The following is an 18,984-nucleotide window of genomic DNA, read 5'->3' on the forward strand; positions in this document are numbered from 1 at the left end:
CTCTCATATCTCTGACTGGCATAGTGAAGATGATCCCTGGACAAGTGAGAAGAAAGGCAGTGCGTTTTTCACTAGTATTTGAGATAGATGTATGTAAACCTTTCTCTCTTGAATGATGTGTACGTCACATCAACAGTGTTGCATATTATTTTGAAGTAGTTCCTCAATATTGTGAGCAGCTCTTACTATATAGGTGACCCTGCGCCCGTCTTCAAACGCTCAATAACTTCGCTACTCCTAGTAATTCGGTCCAGTGTATTACATCACAACAATGCGGCCATCACACAATACTTTGCCCAGCACGTCACATCTGGATTACAGTGCAAACAGGGCCATAGTGCAGAATGTGCAGTGTTGCCATTGTGCTTATACAGTAATATAACCTGAGTGCATCGACAATTCACGCCTTGTGCCTACAGACAACACCAGCCTAATTTCGCCTTGACAGTGACAGTCAAAAATTTATTTGCTCTTGGACTTTGAGGACAATGCTAGTACAGATAGTGCTTTCAAACAATGAAGTTTGCAATGTAATTATTATGCCACTTTCACATCTTCTGCGTTGCAGTTTCAGAAATACACTGCATTAATGTTACCTCCAAAATGCAAAGTTGGTTTGTGGCTCTACAGTTACAGGAAGTACGACTTCGGTGTATAATACTCTTATGAGTATATAATGGTTAATTTATGTCGTGAAAGTGTTCGATTTTTCTATTGTATGATGCATGGGTATGAGCAAGCAAATATTACTGAGTAATTGGTAAAAGGTGATTTGAATTTTCTAAACACTCATACTTTTAGAAATGCTGAAAATTTATGCTATACTGGCAGTATAATCAGATCCTAGTACTGGCAAATTCAGTGCTCTTAAACACTTGCTCAGTGAATTTGAGAAAAGAAGTGAGATGGTTTCTGGTGACAGTATAATTTCAAATTGAATGTTGCTTTTAATTAAGGAAATCAATTACATCACAGTGTCTTATTGCACTTGCATGAAGCATAACTCAAAAATTCAGTATAGAATATATTTAACGTTTCGTCGATTTAACTGGTGCGGAGTGCAAGAGCGAAAATATTAGCTTTCAAGTGAGTCTTCTGGGCATTATCAATAGCATGCAACTCATTACACGACAACATAGAATTGTAAATATTGGAGGGATGACAGATAATCGCCAGACCGTAAACATCGAAGTTTTAGTTGTTGTTTCACTCGCAGAAGTACTGCCTCTGTGACATGAGAACGTATCAGATTTTCTTTTAGTAAAGCTCAATACAGATCTTTAACGCCACTTCATTCACCTGTCCCAATACCTTTTGGGTATCACCAAATTCTGATACTCGTCTTTTACCTTAAACATCTAAATCTCGACAAAGTGAAGAAGATGTAGCTGAATTAATTGTACTTAGCTTTTTGATGTTGAAGTTTTGACGATAGTCTCCAAGGCTGCTGCTTCTTCTTCTTCTCATACAAGCTTGAAAAGATAGGCTCTGGCAGTAGGTTTAAGTTGATGTTTGTCTTTAAATAAGTATTGTTGGCCACGATGTCATTTACTAACAGAAGTTTTAATTCCAAATTCTGATACACTTTCATAACTGATTACAGTAGTCACATAAATTACTGATGACAACAGTTTATAGAGCGACCCTCAAGACACATCCACTACGTAGCATCCCTGACAACCAAGTGTGTAGTCTGCATCAATATATCAAAGACCTCGCAAAATGTAAAGGTTCAGGTCGGAGTTGTTATTCTGGCTTTTGTATGCACACTTTTGACACAGGTTAATACCATTAACAAACCAGAAAAATTTGAAACACAGATTGAGAGTGACGCTTACAGTGACTATGGGTAACTAGCTGGGGTACTCTGCTTCACTCGCGCAGTTGATATGAGATTGTGTGGTAGTTGGAATAAAAGTACAAACCATAAATTATGAGAAGTAAAAAATTATTGAAAACATATTGTAACTATTTACAGTACTTGTTAAAGTACAAGAGGTAATTTTTTTTACTTTTCTATATACAACACTCGTTTATAAATAACATTTTTCATTTTGCTATCCAGGGTATACATGTACAAATTTTTCGAATTTCCTACTTGGGAGCAAACAGCATGTAGTGGACCATGAGAGAAGTGGGAGTCGTTGAGGTTTATGCTACAGTATTTTTAAATTTGTCCTTGCACTTTGTTGATTGTAAAATTGTAAATTAATTTGATTGGAAATTGCAGTCTTTTAAATAGGAATGGCAGTTCAGTAGAGATCAGTGGTAGTCTGAGGATAAATGGTGTCTACTCTTTGCACTTTCCAGTTATAAGTTCGGCTTCAATGATGTTACTCGATAGATCTTTGACAATCATCTTTGTTCCATTACATAGATTTGGTGAGTTGAGATTTCTGATTAATATGATAGGAATCCAATTTTAAGTCGAAGACAATGTAATGGCATTCCGGGTATTTGCAAAGAGTTTAGAAATTCCATAAGAAAGATCACAATATCTTCAGTGTTTACCATCGTATCGATCGATTTGTATATTCTTCCTTCACCAGGAATTTTCTTTTGAACATTGAAGTTGACATCGTCGACAATATTATTTTTAATTGCCAGAATTGCCGTTTCAAACAGCCAATCCAGATTGGCGTAGTTGTGAACAATGTTTCGATAAATTTGCTCGATGAGTTCGTTTTCAGCAGCGGCTATGTCACAGAAATCACTGTTGAGGTTAATTGGGGCGGTTGTCTGGTCAGTATACTTTACACACCTTTCACACTTTATTTTCGGTTTATATTTAGTCACTGCATCACTTTGAGTACTCACACTACACTAGTTTGTTTTTATTCACTCATTGCCCTAACTTTCCCTACCTTCATCACTGATAAGAAGAAACTGACGTTCGAACCCATGACCGGTCTTACTTTATATACTCCTACCAATGGGCAGCCCCACCAGTGGTGAATTCCAGAACATGCCAAAAAGGCTTCGAATGTACCATAAGGTTTCAGAACATTCTACAGAATTCTATAGCGTTCTGGAATGTTCCAAAACGATTTGGGACGTTGCCGTACATTCTGGACACTTGCTGAATGTTCCAGACTATTCCTGACCACTTCAGAGTATCCCAGATCATTGTGGAACATTCTGGAATGTCGTGAAATGCTCTCGAATACTCTCTAATGTTCTAAAAATGTCTAGACAGAAAAACATTGCAGCCATTATGTCTTCAAATGCACGCCCTTCAGGAAAAATGGGAATCTCCTTCATGGCTGGGGGATGGAGGGCTACGACACCATATAACACGTTTCCGAGTTTTAGCCGCATGCACATTGTACATATTGATTTTGTATGGAATATGATGTTTATATTGTGTTGATAGTGGTATACTTAATTCAATTTTGGCGTGTTTTCCACTCTGATTGACAAATAGGTGTTCAGTACTTTTGTGTTTTTATATGAATAGGTTATGGTTTTACGTTCCCTATCAGGATTTACAAATAATAAGAGTAATTTCTATGTTAGCAGTTTTGTCAGTCAACTATGTTTCTGAATTAGAATTATGACATTATTTTGATATTTCAAATTTGGCTATTTTCTGTTTGGGATAGGTCTGACAAAAACTAGGAAGCATTTCAGTGTGTCTATATCCTAAGTTTTCTTATGAGACTTGAAGTCCCAAAAAATAATTTAACATTATTGCACAATCTGTAATTTTCGTTGTTTGGTTTGTTACTGATATTAACATGGCTATTTCTGTGATGTTAGTGCTCAGAGGTTTGTTTACATGTAATATGCATTTTGTCTGTGTCACACCTAATGTTTGCTCAATAATTGTGTGGTTGCAAATGTGGTTGTAGGCCTATATTGAAGATACTTTTAAGATAAGCTGTAAAATCCGTAGTATATGTCTGTGTCTACAGAAGTTATAGGGTGTCTACGGATCTTATCTGTCGAAATATTGTGTGAACAGTTTGAATAAATTGAAACGATGTGCCAGAAAGTTTGACTGTATCTACCAATAGCATATCCACATTGTTACAAGCTCAACAATTATTCGAAATTTACTTTTGTCATCCGAAAATGGTTCAAGAATTGAAGACAAGTCCGGAAAAACAGGCTAATCCTCAAATGTAAAAGCTTAGAAATAAGTGTTGCTATCTGTTGCTTGGTATGCGAACTATCAAAATTGCCATTGGTCGTACACCTAAGTGCTACTTAGGGTTGGGACCAATGACAATTGTGATAGATCCAGTACACAGCAACAGATGGCAACACTTACCTTCAAGTTTTTACATTTGAAGGTTACTTCGTTTTCTGCACATGTCTTCAATTTAGTTTATGAATGCTATTTCATTTATAAGTGTTTATGATGCCCTTGTGTTATTTCTGAACGAAACCCACTTCAAGGTCCAACAGTTATGCTTTCTCTTCTTCTTATTGGATTCTTGGCTCATTACTACTGCTCTAACCTGAATAACGACATCAATGCCTGTCCGAATAATCTCTGTTGAAGCCATATTAAAAGTCGTGCTACTAGAATTTTGACAGGAGCGTAGGGAAACAATAGCAGACGCTGCAATTTTCTGTAGTAGCACTTTAGTTCGGTGGAAACCTGGCTTTAGAGTAGTGTGTTGCGTAGTACACTACCCCTTGTTTCTATCTATCGTCCCATCATCCACCTCCTCATGGTCAGGGTTGGTGAGCAAAATAGCTGGCTAAGTGGGCTATAATCACTGCTTGATTTATTGTAAATTATCTCTACCTTCACACTACATCAGTGTTTTGGATGATCAGAACAGACTAATTTATGCTGACACTGTTATTTGTCTGTTTACTTGTAACTTGTGTTGGAACTTGAGCTACAAGCTGGTTTTGCTTGGACTGTTCCTATAAAGAATGTCTCTGTAGCTTACAAGTACTGTGTTGCTCTTGTTTTGTCATTTTTGTGCGTCTATTTGTTTCTCCAGAGTTTCTATCACAGATATTCTGTTAGTATATACACAAAATACTCGAATCGGAAGTGCCAGCAAGTAGAGCAATGAAACGAATTCGCTAACTCATGGGCGACCTACTGCTAACCAGTTCGACTCCTGGCGTTGGAAGAAGTTTTCATCACTTATACTTGGTGTCCCAGGAGGAATGGTCAACATTTAGGGATATTACAGGAACAATCATTCGAAACAAAACAGCCTACATTGGCTCTAAAATGCATACCTTAAGAGATATTAGCACTTGTTCATCTTCACTACTGCGAGACACATCTCTTCTACTGAAAAAGTGCTCATAGGTATCTTGTCAGGTCGATACTAACTCCTCCCAAAATATGGAAAGACAGAGCTTACAGCAGAAGAGATTTGTTTCACAATATTGAAGTTGAAGAAGTGCTCACAGCTCTTAATGTACGCATTTTAGAGCCCATGTTTACCACATTTTTTTTGCTTTGAATGACGGGTCCTGTCATATCCCTGAGTATTGGCCACTCCTACTGGGACGCCCTGTATTTAGCTGTAAATGGTGGTGGTGTATGGATTGTGATTGCCAGACAGTGCATGTGACAGCGTTAACACTAATGTGTGCACCATATAGAAACAGTACGTTTGGTGATAATTTCGGCTGTATTTGAATTATAACCTTTTACAATCTTGTACTTAAATACTTGTGCTTAACAGTATACACAAAAACATTATATTCCAATGTGCAACTACTTGTCATATACACCCACACAGCACATGGGTGCATGTCACACTTGAGTGACTAAAAAAAGAGCTTAATATTTTAGAGTATTCGTCATTAGATATGAAAATGGGACACGACTGTCAGGTTCAAACTTACCACAACGTACAGTGTTTAGAATTGGAGGCCGATTAGCTGAACAACTAAAGAAATCTTATTCAGAATGCTCGGGAGGCATTATCTTTCACCAATTACGGACTTCAGTGTCAATTTACAAGTTTAGCACACATTCCCAACGAAATTATCACATGGTTGTCACCATGACTTGTAGTTTTGTTTGTTATACTCTCACAGCAATAGAATTTGGTCTTCCTCTTCTACTTTTAAACAGATTACCAAAAACACCACACTGGCATGCTGTCGATGTCGTCGTCCCTGTTGTCACTGTGTGTTGGATATTAGAAAAAGAAAAATACATAACAGTAATAACATTTTTCTTTATTGTTCAGGCAGGCACTCAACAACACATATCAGGTACACTGTATACAGTAGTGCTTCGTTTACGTCATCAAATTTTCCATAGCTCGTAAGCATGATCCAGTAGCTATGGGACCCTTTGTCTTCCTTTTACTAGTCACACTTAGTGAATCATACACTTCTGATTAGAGTTAAACATTATTTCTGTAAATAGGCTTCAGTTAAGAGGCTTATTCAGACAATGAACAAAAAAGAAAAAGAATTAAATGAAAAAAGTAAATAAATAAACATGGCAGCACAACAAAAGGTACAAGAAATTCACGCCCAACAGAAAACTACCAGGGTTGCAAAGACCCCATGACCCACGAAAAATTATACAATAACAATATCAGGTTTCCTGTGGTAGCCAAAATAGGTCATAGACCTCTTTCTCAGACAGTACATTGTATCAGTGGTAGTAGGTATCTCCTGACACTCACTGATGATTTGGATGTACTACTGTTTACCAACAAAGTTCCTCAAAAATTTACTTCCTTCTTGATATGTCTTGGCAAGTACTATATTTGGAAGGATCAAACTGTATGGGCAAATGGGAAATATTTTGGGAACTTTATTTGGCTACCAAATTTGAAAGAGCAGATTGTATCAGAAGACAGAGAGAATACTTAGAGAATAAATCTTTTCCGAAGTGGATTTGCTTAGTTCACTATGTTCTGAGATGTTGTTTTTTTCTTTTTATTTACTCTTTTAAAATTAAATTCGAAATGGAGAACACTGATTCGAAAAACGAACTCACACATTATGTAGATCTTCAAATTTAGTCATTTGTGTATAGTTAGTCATATGTCTCTTAGCTAAGATAGAGTGAGAGAGAAATTTTTATGCATTAAAATGACTAAACCAGCAACAGTTATGGTATTATTGAGAAATAAATAATAATCAAAAAGGAACCTTAACGAGCGAAAATATAATTATAGCAAATAACTGTGAGAGTGGTAGCTAGAACGGAAACATACATATCACTCCACAATAACTGGAACCTATAAGAATTTTAATAACTCTTTTGTACAGTTTCTTGACTGCTATGTTTAATAGCGCACAAACAACAAATAGTATGGTTGAAGGCAAGGAATCACAGAAGTGCTGTATCAGATTAAATCCACGAGTTACTTAGCACTTGCATAAAATCTTGTTTGGATCTTTTGTGTCATATCACTGCAGCCTTCCTGGTCTTCTGATAACGTTTCAGGGCTTCCTAACATTATTCCAATATTAGGATAGAATTGTCGATAGAAGAATCAGTAAGGTCCCTGTTTACAACGTTCAATAATGATGTACAGCAGGGATGTCAAACATTTTAGCTTACTTGAGCAACATCGGAGGAAGAAGAGTACTTTTGGGCCGCATAATATACTTACATTAACAATAACTGTCGTGAAGAGAAGAAAAAAAAGCAGTAACAACAAAGAGAGAATAGCATGGTGTGGTGGGAGTTTCAGATTGAAAATATTCAGTTTATCGTAACTTGATATAAGCGGAATTTGATGATTTTTTTCCCCGTATCGTGTGACAGGTGCATACTTCTTGAGCAACATTGACACTTGCTTTGGGCCACCTGCGGAAGGCAGGTTGGACACCTCTGGTATAGGGAAGGTCGAGGTGAACAATTTGATTTTGGGCACTTGTGGACTGTCAAGTCGGGAAACTACCAAAAGATGGTCTACAGAAACCAAGTAAGCAACAGCGCCCGCACATCACTGGAAATTTTCAAAATTCCCTCGTTCTCATTGTGGAAACTATGACCCTAGAGAAAAGACTGAATAGAACCTATTTAATTACTTTAATTCTCTACTGGATTACATTTTCACTATAAGCCGCAGATTTCAAGTTGTTCAAGGAAAACGTACCACAGTGACCTCCAAATGCACCCCCACCACAACACTCTGTTCTTACTAGTCAGGATTTTTAGTATGTTATTCATGCCACTACCTCCTACACTGTGCAAAATTCGGAAATTACAGGAATTATTATCCAGATTCGACATGTTTTGCTCTTGATATTCATGTAGGGTCTCCAGCTGGAACATATCACCATCTTGACACAATATTTACGCAGTTCACCTAGCTGCCATCTTCAGGTGAATAAGCCATCACACCAACTCACCGAGTTGACTTGGCTGTTTCGCCATTGGCTTAGTTATGCACTTATAAGTTGTAGAATTGATGTTTGTGTATATTTTGCCTGACAGTTTTCTGAATTTTAATACTATAAAATTAACAATTAAGTCATTTTATTTGTCTGGCCTTCTTACTACCTAATTAGTGAGGCTTAAATTTAAGTCGAACTGCAATCGTAATTAGCTTTTGCATAACTTTCACAAAAATCTTTTTTCTTTCATTACTCTCACAGTTGTTAATGAAATAGCTGACTTATCTGGCGGCGTAGTAGACAACTTTGAGTTATTTCCCGGCATTACAGACTGCGAGTGTCTGTCTCAAACTGTTCGTCTCGATTTTCTCTGCACCACTGTGTTATGTTGCTAACGATTATGGCTCACGCCATGTCTGAAGGCTTGCCACACAAAGAGAGTCAAAAATAGTACAGCATGGAGGGGAATACGTTGCGTATGCACGTTGACAGAGAGGGGAAGTGACCTTCTCTGTCGCCATACTTCATAAAGTGATGCTGTGGACAGCAATAAATTATTGCCACAGTGTAGTCTGGAGGAGAGAAGATATCGTTGTCCACATTGATGTTTGGCTAGGTGCCCAGCGGAAGACAATATTTCATTGGCTGCTCGTAGTAGGTGGAGGTGGATGTGTGGTACAGCTACAGAGCGATCCACTTTTTGACCTGATGTGCTCTAGGCAAGTTAATCGGCGGTGACTTGGAAACCTTCAGTTCTACATAATGAAGTCGCCGAAAGACAGCGACCACGATAAAATGACCAGTCCTTCACTGTAACAGAGAGACGCTTGTACAGGAACATTAATCACGATCGCCCGGGAGCGATGTCCCGGCGTTAGCTGCTACCCGCCGGCTGGGCAGTCTTCTCCAGCGCACCGTCGGCGACGTCAGCGCCGCCAGCTGCGGCGGCGGCGACTACGACCGCCCTGGCGGCAGCGGCGCGCTTCTCCTTGCGCGCCTGGTTGCTGTCCTCGAAGAACTGCTCGATCTCGGCGAGCGATTTGGCGCGCGTCTCGGGCACCAGCAGCCACACGAAGGCGCAGCTGGCGAGGCACATGGCGCCGTACAGCCAGAAGGTGCCGTCGTTGCCGAGCAGTTGCTGGAAGTTGTGGAAGGTCTTGATGACGACGAACATGAAGGCAAGGTTGAAGGAGCCGGCAAGCGAGCTGAGCGGTCCGCGCTGGCGTTCCGGCAGCAGCTCGCCCATCAGTAGGAAGGGCAGCGTGCAGTAGCCCAGCGAGTAGCCCAGCATGAACACAACCAGGCTGGCCAGCGGCAGCAGCTCCAGGCCCTCCTCGCGGTTCTGCTCCTGGAACACGAGTGCCGTACACGCCCATCACTTCGTAGATCGTAGACGTTCCCACAGCGACTGTAAGAATACTTTATCTGTTACACTCGTACTCTTTGGTTAGCATACCCTAGCGGGTGAGTCTGACATTCTGGGACCTTTGGTACGTTAAGTCCCTATTTTCAGCAGTGGAAGCATTGTCGAGTCGCACTGGCGTTGTTCCAGTGGTGGTGGTGACAAAGGTGGTGTGGTTGTAGTATGCATAGGGCACTCAAAAGTGTGGTCATCAGAACTCTTACTCAACTGGTTGGAGACAAACATGGTTTTGTTTCGTGTAAAGAATGCAACAGATGGCGAAATATAAATTGGTGATGGTGAAGTTTTCTCAGGTTACCAGCCGAGTCAAGGCATAGTTCTGTGGCAACGTTTCGACATGTTTCTACTTGTCATCTTCAGGTGAAGTTTCAGATTCATATCCACTGCATGTCTTTATGGCTGTTGGTCCACAGCCTCGTTTACCTCATCTAAAAAGACTGTGCCAATCTTGTGCCCCTGGAAGGGGTGTCGCAGATGATGGTGGGGAAGGTAGAGTGGTGGTGGGGGAGGGGGAATTTACAGTGCGCTGGAGGGTCTGGTTGTCGTGTCCTGTCGCTGCCTGTGTATTCCATCTGCTACCTGCACCACATTTACATCAGAGCGCTCTTGGCGTATTCTTGCAACTGCCACACCTCATGAGGAGCTCAGCTGGAAACTAATATCCCGGTTGACATGACCATCATGGATGCATACCCAAAGAAGAAAGAAGACAACCCAGAAGAATATAGAAAGCGTCTGGCTTTCCTTCCATATGCTGGACCATCCATGGTCAATATTGCCAGGATTTGTGGAAAAAGAAGATTACAAGCATTTTAGATTCATTGGCTAAAATAAAATAAAAAATATGCTCGGCTCAATGAAAGACAAATAATGACTACGGAGACATGGAGTCTATAGCATCAGTTGCAAATTTGACCAGATGCAGCTGTGTATTTCGCAGCAGCACTGCTCAGAAGATGGTGAGAAACATTCAGCTCGTCCAAAAGAGCGCAGCTTCAACAAGGGTCATACGTTTAACTTTGAGCAGACCAAGGTGCTGTGCGAGGCAAAGGGGTTCTGGAACTCGATCATCAAAAAGACAGTGAAGATATGGGTTCATGATCATCTTGTTAGCCAGGAAAGTGGTTTCCAGCTGAGTTCCGTATGGTGTGTGGTGGTTGTAATAATATGACAAGAGTGCTCTGATGTGAAGGTAACGAAGGCAGCAGATGGAATTGACAGGCAGTGCCAGGATGCGACACCCAGACCCTCAAGCATGCCATGTGGTCCCACCCACCATTGTCCACTGCTCTCCCCACCACTACCTACGACACCCCTTCCAGAGGCGTGTAAGGGGCACAGCTGCTGCAGAACAGAAAGAAGACCCTGTAGTCCAGTGGATATAAAGACACATTATGGACATGAACCCGACACTTTGCTTAAAGATGACGAATAGGGAACATGTGGAAACTTTGCTGCAGGACGACACCTGGATTCAGCTGGTAACCTGAGGAAACTTCATTACTGTGGTTCAATGAGAATGCATTCCCCTATAAAATACACTCCTGGAAATGGAAAAAAGAACACATTGACACCGGTGTGTCAGACCCACCATACTTGCTCCGGACACTGCGAGAGGGCTGTACAAGCAATGATCACACGCATGGCACAGCGAACACACCAGGAACCGCGGTGTTGGCCGTCGAATGGCGCTCGCTGCGCAGCATTTGTGCACCGCCGCCGTCAGTGTCAGCCAGTTTGCCGTGGCATACGGAGCTCCATCGCAGTCTTTAACAGTGGTAGCATGCCGCGACAGCATGGACGTGAACCGTATGTGCAGTTGACGGACTTTGAGCGAGGGCGTATAGTGGGCTTGCGGGAGGCCGGGTGGACGTACCGCCGAATTGCTCAACACGTGGGGCGTGAGGTCTCCACAGTACATCGAAGTTGTCGCCAGTGGTCGGCGGAAGGTACACGTTCCCGTCGACCTGGGACCGGACCGCAGCGACGCACGGATGCACGCCAACACCGTAGGATCCTACGCAGTGCCGTAGGGGACCGCACCGCCACTTCCCAGCAAATTAGGGACACTGTTGCTCCTGGGGTATCGGCGAGGACCATTCGCAACCGTCTCCATGAAGCTGGGCTACGGTCCCGCACACCGTTAGGCCGTCTTCCGCTCACGCCCCAACATCGTGCAGCCTGCCTCCAGTGGTGTCGCGACAAGCGTGAATGGAGGGACGAATGGAGACGTGTTGTCTTCAGCGATGAGAGTCGCTTCTGCCTTGGTGCCAATGATGGTGGTATGCGTGTTTGGCGCCGTGCAGGTGAGCGCCACAATCAGGACTGCATACGACCGAGGCACACAGGGCCAACACCCGGCATCATGGTGTGGGGAGCGATCTCCTACACTGGCCGTACACCTCTGTTGATCGTCGAGGGGACACTGAATAGTGCACGGTACATCCAAACCGTCATCGAACCCATCGTTCTACCATTCCTAGACCGGCAAGGGAACTTGCTGTTCCAACAGGACAATGCACGTCCGCATGTATCCCGTGCCACCAAACGTGCTCTAGAAGGTGTAAGTCAACTACCCTGGCCAGCAAGATCTCCGGATCTGTCCCCCATTGAGCATGTTTGGGACTGGATGAAGCGTCGTCTCACGCGGTCAGCACGTCCAGCACCAACGCTGGTCCAACTGAGGCGCCAGGTGGAAATGGCATGGCAAGCCGTTCCACAGGACTACATCCAGCATCTCTACGATCGTCTCCATGGGAGAATAGCAGCCTGCATCGCTGCGAAAGGTGGATATACACTGTACTAGTGCCGACATTGTGCATGCTCTGTTGCCTGTGTCTATGTGCCTGTGGTTCTGTCAGTGTGATCATGTGATGTATCTGACCCCAGGAATGTGTCAATAAAGATTCCCCTTCCTGGGACAATGAATTCACGGTGTTCTTATTTCAATTTCCAGGAGTGTATAAAATGTGCCACTCTGGGACACACTCTCTCACTCAGAATTACACTTTGACACAGAACAACAGAAGATTTATGTCTCACAGCAGTTTTTGATTATAATAAACAGACTGCAGCTACAGAACATCTAAAATAGTGTCATACGGAACTATGCCTGTTTGAGCAATTGGAAGATAAAAGCAACCACCCTGCAAACACATTAACATCTCCTAAGATATCATTGAGAAGACCAGACATGATACAGAATCTTAAAATGCGGACCGCATTTGATAAAGCATCTTTTAGAATACAGGACGGGTCAGCTGGTAAGTTGGTTGCTACCCTCATGGCTTGGTATAAAACACATTCTGTTAAAATATTGTGCACAGGCACTGTACGGAACAAGTACTGCATACAGGTGGATCTTCGCGCCAGAGGGGAAATCTGTGAATCAAAAGACAGTGCCCTATATGGAGTAAGTTACATTGTGGGTATGAAAGAAGTCAGCTGCCAGGAGCTAAAAGTGTTGGTCGGATCGTGAAGATGTGCATCAGTTGCAGTAAAACCTAAAGCTGGTGCTGAGACGAAGAATTCCATTAAGCAGCCGAGCAGTTTAGAGCGCTGGCATTATTTTTTGGGCCTAATTTTTTTTTAAAAAAAATCTTATCGGTCTTTAGGGGGTAGGGCGTAAAACGGGCCGACTTGGAGCAGGAGAGGCACCACAGGACACTTTAATTTGCACTGTCTATACTTTTACAAGTAAATTCATTAAACTTTGTCAGCATGACCAGGAAGGATTCAGAAGTCACACTCACAGCAGAGGAAGGTCAAAAACATAACAAAACAAATTTTTTTACATGTGAAATTTCATCGTTTTTTCACTTGGTATTGGCTGCATTTGTTACTGTAGGTACACTTTTCTTCATAAGTAAGAGAGATTCTTCGATGAATTTTGCACAGCACACAAAGCATACTTACAGGTGTATGAAACTCTAGAATTCCCCAAATCTGTTAAAAACTGTGGTAAAAATTGAGATAATAAACTATAAAATTCGAGTTTTCTCTAAACACGAAGTTTAAAACGGAACAACCCATTCATTTTTCCATAGATTAAGTAATTTCTACAGTTTTATGCACCTGTAAGTATGGTTTGTAAGGTTTGCAAAATTCATCGAAGAATATCTCTTACGAAGAAAAGTGTATACATAGCAACAAATGCTGCCAACAGTAAGTGAAAAAAATCATGAAATTTCATAATTAAAAAATATTATTTTTTTTTATTTTGAACTTCCACTGCTACGAATGTGAATCCTGAATCCTTCCCGGTCATGCTGACAAAATTTTATGAATTTATTTGTAAAAGTATAGACAGTGCAAATTAAAGTGTCCTGTGATGCCTCTCCTTCTCGAAGTCGGTCCATTTGACGTCCTATCCCCCTTAACTGCTAAGGTCATCAGTCCCTAAGCTTACACACTACTTAACCTAAATTATCCTAAGGACAAACACACACAGCTATGCCCGAGGGAGGACTCGAACCTCCGCCTGGACCAGCCTCACAGTCCATGACTGGAGCTCCTCAGACCGCGTGGATAATCCCGCGCGGCTGGGCCTTACTGCGGGAAATAGCAGTTGAGCCGCAGCAGTTGCAGTCAGCCGGTGGGCATACATGTCGGTTGCTACATGAGAGCTGTTTAAATACATGAGGTGGACTAGCGCAAGCACCACAGTAATGTAACACAGCAGTAAAATGGAGCTCTTGCAAGGTGGGCCAAACTATTTCTGCATGACAAGAACACGGTTTTTCTGTCTCAAACACAGATGTAAATAGCGTTTTGGCATAACAAAGAGACCACAAACCAATGTAAATAATCACTAATTTTAGCAGAGGAATCAGCAGTCCAGCAATGAGTCTGGGACCGAAGGGACCACGCCGGACGACCGAGAAATATGGGACAGCAAGCAGCCACTGCTTCCACTGCTGCATTATCTGTGAGTGTCAAGTCCTCATGAGACTTGCTATTCTACACCAGTGAGATGGTTCCTAGCCCAATCCAGCAGCAGCCAGACCCCTGCACTAGAGAGCAGCAGAACTAACCCGAGGCAGTACAACTGCTCACCCTTCTGTGCTGGTGAAGACACCAAGGCACTATGTGCCATCACTCACAAGGGTGACGTTGATCACCGCAGGATGGTATTCCTTGCAAGCAGCCCTGTAGTCTTCAGTGGTGCTGGCTCCATTTACAAGCATCCAGTCCGCAGCTCGTGGTCATGCGGTAGCGTTCTCGCTTCCCGCGCCCGGGTTCCTGGGTTCGATTCCCGGCGGGGTCAGGGATTTTCTCTGCCTCGTGATGGCTGGGTGTTGTGTGATGTCCTTAGGTTAGTTAGGTTTAAGCAGTTCTAAGTTCTAGGGGACTAATGACCATAGATGTTAAGTCCCATAGCGCTCAGAGCCACAAGCATCCATGCCCCACTAACCGGGACGCAAGTCACTGTGTAAGCTTCTGGAGGCAGCATTCCTGGATACCGAAGTTATGGCTCAGTAACCATCAACCCACTGACACCACACATCATGCTCGCCCTATGCTGTGAGGGGAAGTAACCGCTAGACGTGTAGCCACGTGAGTGTTAGTAAAATGTTTTGTCTTTTGACGCTGTTTCTCAAATCTATCAACAGCGTGCTCTCTCGCCTCAGCACACTGTCATGACACAGCTCTATACAGAAGTGATGCTGTACCCCTGCACTATTTCACGTTATTAATTAATCAAAATTTATATAGAGATACAGGATGTTTCACTGTTGTAAGTACAAATGAAAGGGTTAAGCAGAGGACAATGAAACAAGAAAATAATCCTAATAAACGTAGGTCTGTAAACCAATGCGGCAAATTATGACTGAGTTTATTGAACACCTCATAACAAAGTCTCTGAAGATCCAAACTGCAGATATTCACTCAATGACAAACACTTTACAAGTGTTACACACAGTCTATGTTGATGTGAACGCAGGCTTCAACACATCTCTTCATCAATGTATGTTGTGGTGTCTCATAAAAGATTGTTTGTAATATTATTTTATTTTGATTTTATTCTGGGTGTGGCGTCAATATTTGTTGGACGTAAGTGATATAACTGAGTAATCTCTGTGCCAGCAGCGAGGGAGGCTGTGAACACAGCAAGCAGAGTAGAATGTGCTGATGTGTGTGCTCAGCAGTCTGTCAGCGTCTCTGTTGTGGCAGTTACGTAATAATGTCTCTGTTGTGGCAGTTACGTAATAATGCAATGTGGTGTAGAGTAGTGGGCAGCAGGCGGCAGGTGCAGCTCGTACTGTGGCATCAACCATCCGATCATAGACTGCTTGTTACTGGGGCCCTCTCATGGACATCAAAGGGGTGTGCCTGAGTAAACACCAGCAGCTCTGCACAGAATGTACAAATATTACAGAGTTATAGCGTGCCTCTCCACCAAAGACAGACCATGGACACTGCTGCCTACTCAAAGATGCAAGCCAGGGTCAGCAGCCTTCAGCGCAGTTCCTGTATACAGCAACAGGTTGGCAGTGTGCCAAACATCATAAGTCAGGCTCTCAGCAACCAGAAGTAGAAGTTCCAAAGACGTCGCATCAGTAGGTGAGATGTTGGCAACTTACAACGACCATGTTCGGTAGACCACAAAGACAGCAACTCCAAAAGTAGAAGTCTTCTGGCGATTGGTAGGCAGTACTCCACAGGATCAACATTGTAACTGGCTCACTCTAACTGTATAAAGTATGGGCTTGCAAGCTTCAGTATTTATAGCTGGCCGTCTGAGGCAATGACGTTATGTCTTGCCAAGGACGACTAGTTTTCTGAGTCCATGAGTGTTCTTCACCACACCTTGGTGTCATAACAGTGGCTTTCAAGTCTTCAGCTTGGTGCTTTTCTGCCGTGTCAGTGGAGTGATAACTATTCTTATGGAAGATCTATTCATTCTTGCAGTATCGTGATGTGCTGTGAGAATAACGTTACGATCCCTCCCCAATGATGTCATGTTGCTGAATTAACGATTCAGACTTCTCGCTCAAAAGAGGTGAGGCATTTGCGTCTGGGGTGTGTCGTATTATTTGACTTATTGGACTTATGCTTGTTTCTCATTGTGTTTGCTACATGGTGCGCTGGTATGGTTTGATTTAGTTTAGTGCTCGCTGGAGAAAACTTTAAGAAAACGTTTCACTTGCCCATTGTACCTTCCTGCAGCACAACATACACTCTATGAAAAAAAAAAAAAAGAATTGTCCAAATGGGACGGAAATCGGTAGAGGTGACGTACATGTGCAGACAAACAAATGATTACAGTTTCAGAAAGATAGAATGATTTATTCCAGAAAAAGAGCTTCACAAATTGTGTAAGTCAATAATGCGTTGGGCCACCTCTGCCTCTTATGGAAACAGTTATTCGACTCGGCATTGTTTGATACAATTGTTGGATGTACTCCTGAAGAATATTGTGCAAAAATATGTCCAACTGGCGCCTTGGTTCGTTAAAATCCCGAGCCGATTGGAGGGCCCTGTCCATAGAGAATTATCAATTGGGTAGAGATCCAGCGACCTTGATGGTCAAGGTAGGGTTTTGCAAAGATGAAGAAACTCTAACCGTGTGTGGAAGGGCACTATCTTCTGACATGTTAAGCATAGGATGGCTGGTCATGAAAGACAACAGTGTGGGGTGTAGAATGTCATAGACATACCACTGTCCTGTAAGGGTGTCACGGATGACAACCGAATGTGCTGTGCTACGAAAGTAAATGGAGCACCAGACTCCTGGTTATCAGGTTGTATGGCAGGTAACAGTCAAGTTGGTCAGGGGAATCTCCAGACACATCTTCACCAATCATTGGGGTTCATTTCGAACCAGGACTCGTCACTGAAGACAATTCTACTCCAGTCAATGAGATCCCAGGCAGAAGAAGTGTCTGGAGATGCTCCAGACCAACCTGGCTGTCAACTGCCATATAGTTCGACAACCAGGAGTGATGGTCCGGAGTGCCGTTTCATTTCATAGCAGGATCCCTTCGGTTGTCATCCATGGTGCTCGTACAGCACAGTGGTATGTCGACAATACTCCACACCCCATTTTGTTGCCCTCCATGACAAGCCTTCCTGGGCTTATATTTCAGAAAGATAATGCCCACTCAAACACAACGAGAGTTTCTACTCCCTGTATTCGTACTTGACAAATCCGACCTGGACCAACAGGGCAGCCTGATCTCTCTCCAATTGAGAAGTTTGGAGCATTATGGGCAGAGTCCTCCAACCAACTTTGGGTTCTGACGATCTAACGCGCCAGTTGCACAGAATTTGGAACGATATCCACCAGGAGGATATCCAACATCTGTATCATCAACGCCAAGCCGAATAATTGCTGGCATAAAGGCGAGATGTGGACCAATGCGTTACTGACTTGCTCAAATTACACTACTGGCCATTAAAATTGCTACACCACGAAGATGACGTGCTACATACGCGAAATTTAACAGACAGGAAGAAGATGCTGTGATATGCAAATGATTAGCTTTTCAGAGTATTCACACAAGGTTGGCGCTGGTGGCGACACCTACAATGTGCTGATATGAGGAAAGTTTCCAACCGATTTCTCATACACAAACAGCAGTTGAACGGTGTTACCTGGTGAAACGTTGTTGTGATGCCTCGTGTAAGGAGGAGAAATGCGTACCACCACATTTCCGACTTTGATAAAGATCGGATTGTAGCCTATCGCGATTGTGGTTTATCGTATCGCGACATTGCTGCAAGCATTGGTCGAGATCCAAGGACTGATGGCTGAATATGGAATCGGTGGGTTCAGGAGGGTAATACAGAAAGGCGTGCTGGATCTCAACAGCCTCGTATCACTAGCAGTCGAGATGACAGGCATCTTATCCACATGGCTATAACAGATCGTGCAGCCACATCTCGATCCCTGAGTCAACAGATGGGGACGTTTGCAAGACAACAACCATCTGCACGAACAATTCGACGACGTTTGCAACAGCGCGTACTATCAGCTTGGAGACCATGGCTATGGTTACCCCTGACGCACATCACAGAGAGGAGTGTCTGCGATGGTGTACTCAACGATGAATCTGGGTGCACGAATGGCAAAACGTCATTTTTTTGGATGAATCCAGGTTCTGTTTACAGCATTATGATGGTCGCATCCGTGTTTGGCGACATAGCGGTGAACACACATTGGAAGCGTGTATTCATCATCGCCATACTGTCGTATCACCCGGCGTGATGGTGTGGGGTTACCTCTTATTCACATTGACGGCACTTTGAACAGTCGACGTTACATT

The 18,984-nt window shown here is 42.9% G+C and overlaps 1 protein-coding gene across 2 annotated transcripts in view; it reads right to left on the bottom strand.

The window, feature by feature from the left end:
• Nucleotides 1-6,144: 6,144 nt before the first annotated feature.
• Nucleotides 6,145-18,984, bottom strand: part of LOC126282405 (facilitated trehalose transporter Tret1-2 homolog) — a 235,273-nt gene continuing 222,433 nt past the window's right edge. For both annotated transcript variants that reach the window (XM_049982072.1, XM_049982065.1), the window contains exon 8: nucleotides 6,145-9,640. In XM_049982072.1, the coding sequence (XP_049838029.1) occupies nucleotides 9,167-9,640 (474 nt within the window). In that variant the 3' untranslated portion in view covers nucleotides 6,145-9,166. The remainder of the gene's footprint in view (nucleotides 9,641-18,984) is intronic.

The sequence above is a fragment of the Schistocerca gregaria genome, chromosome 1, assembly GCF_023897955.1.
Source record: "Schistocerca gregaria isolate iqSchGreg1 chromosome 1, iqSchGreg1.2, whole genome shotgun sequence".
In the NCBI taxonomy this organism is placed as follows: Eukaryota; Metazoa; Arthropoda; class Insecta; order Orthoptera; family Acrididae; genus Schistocerca; species Schistocerca gregaria.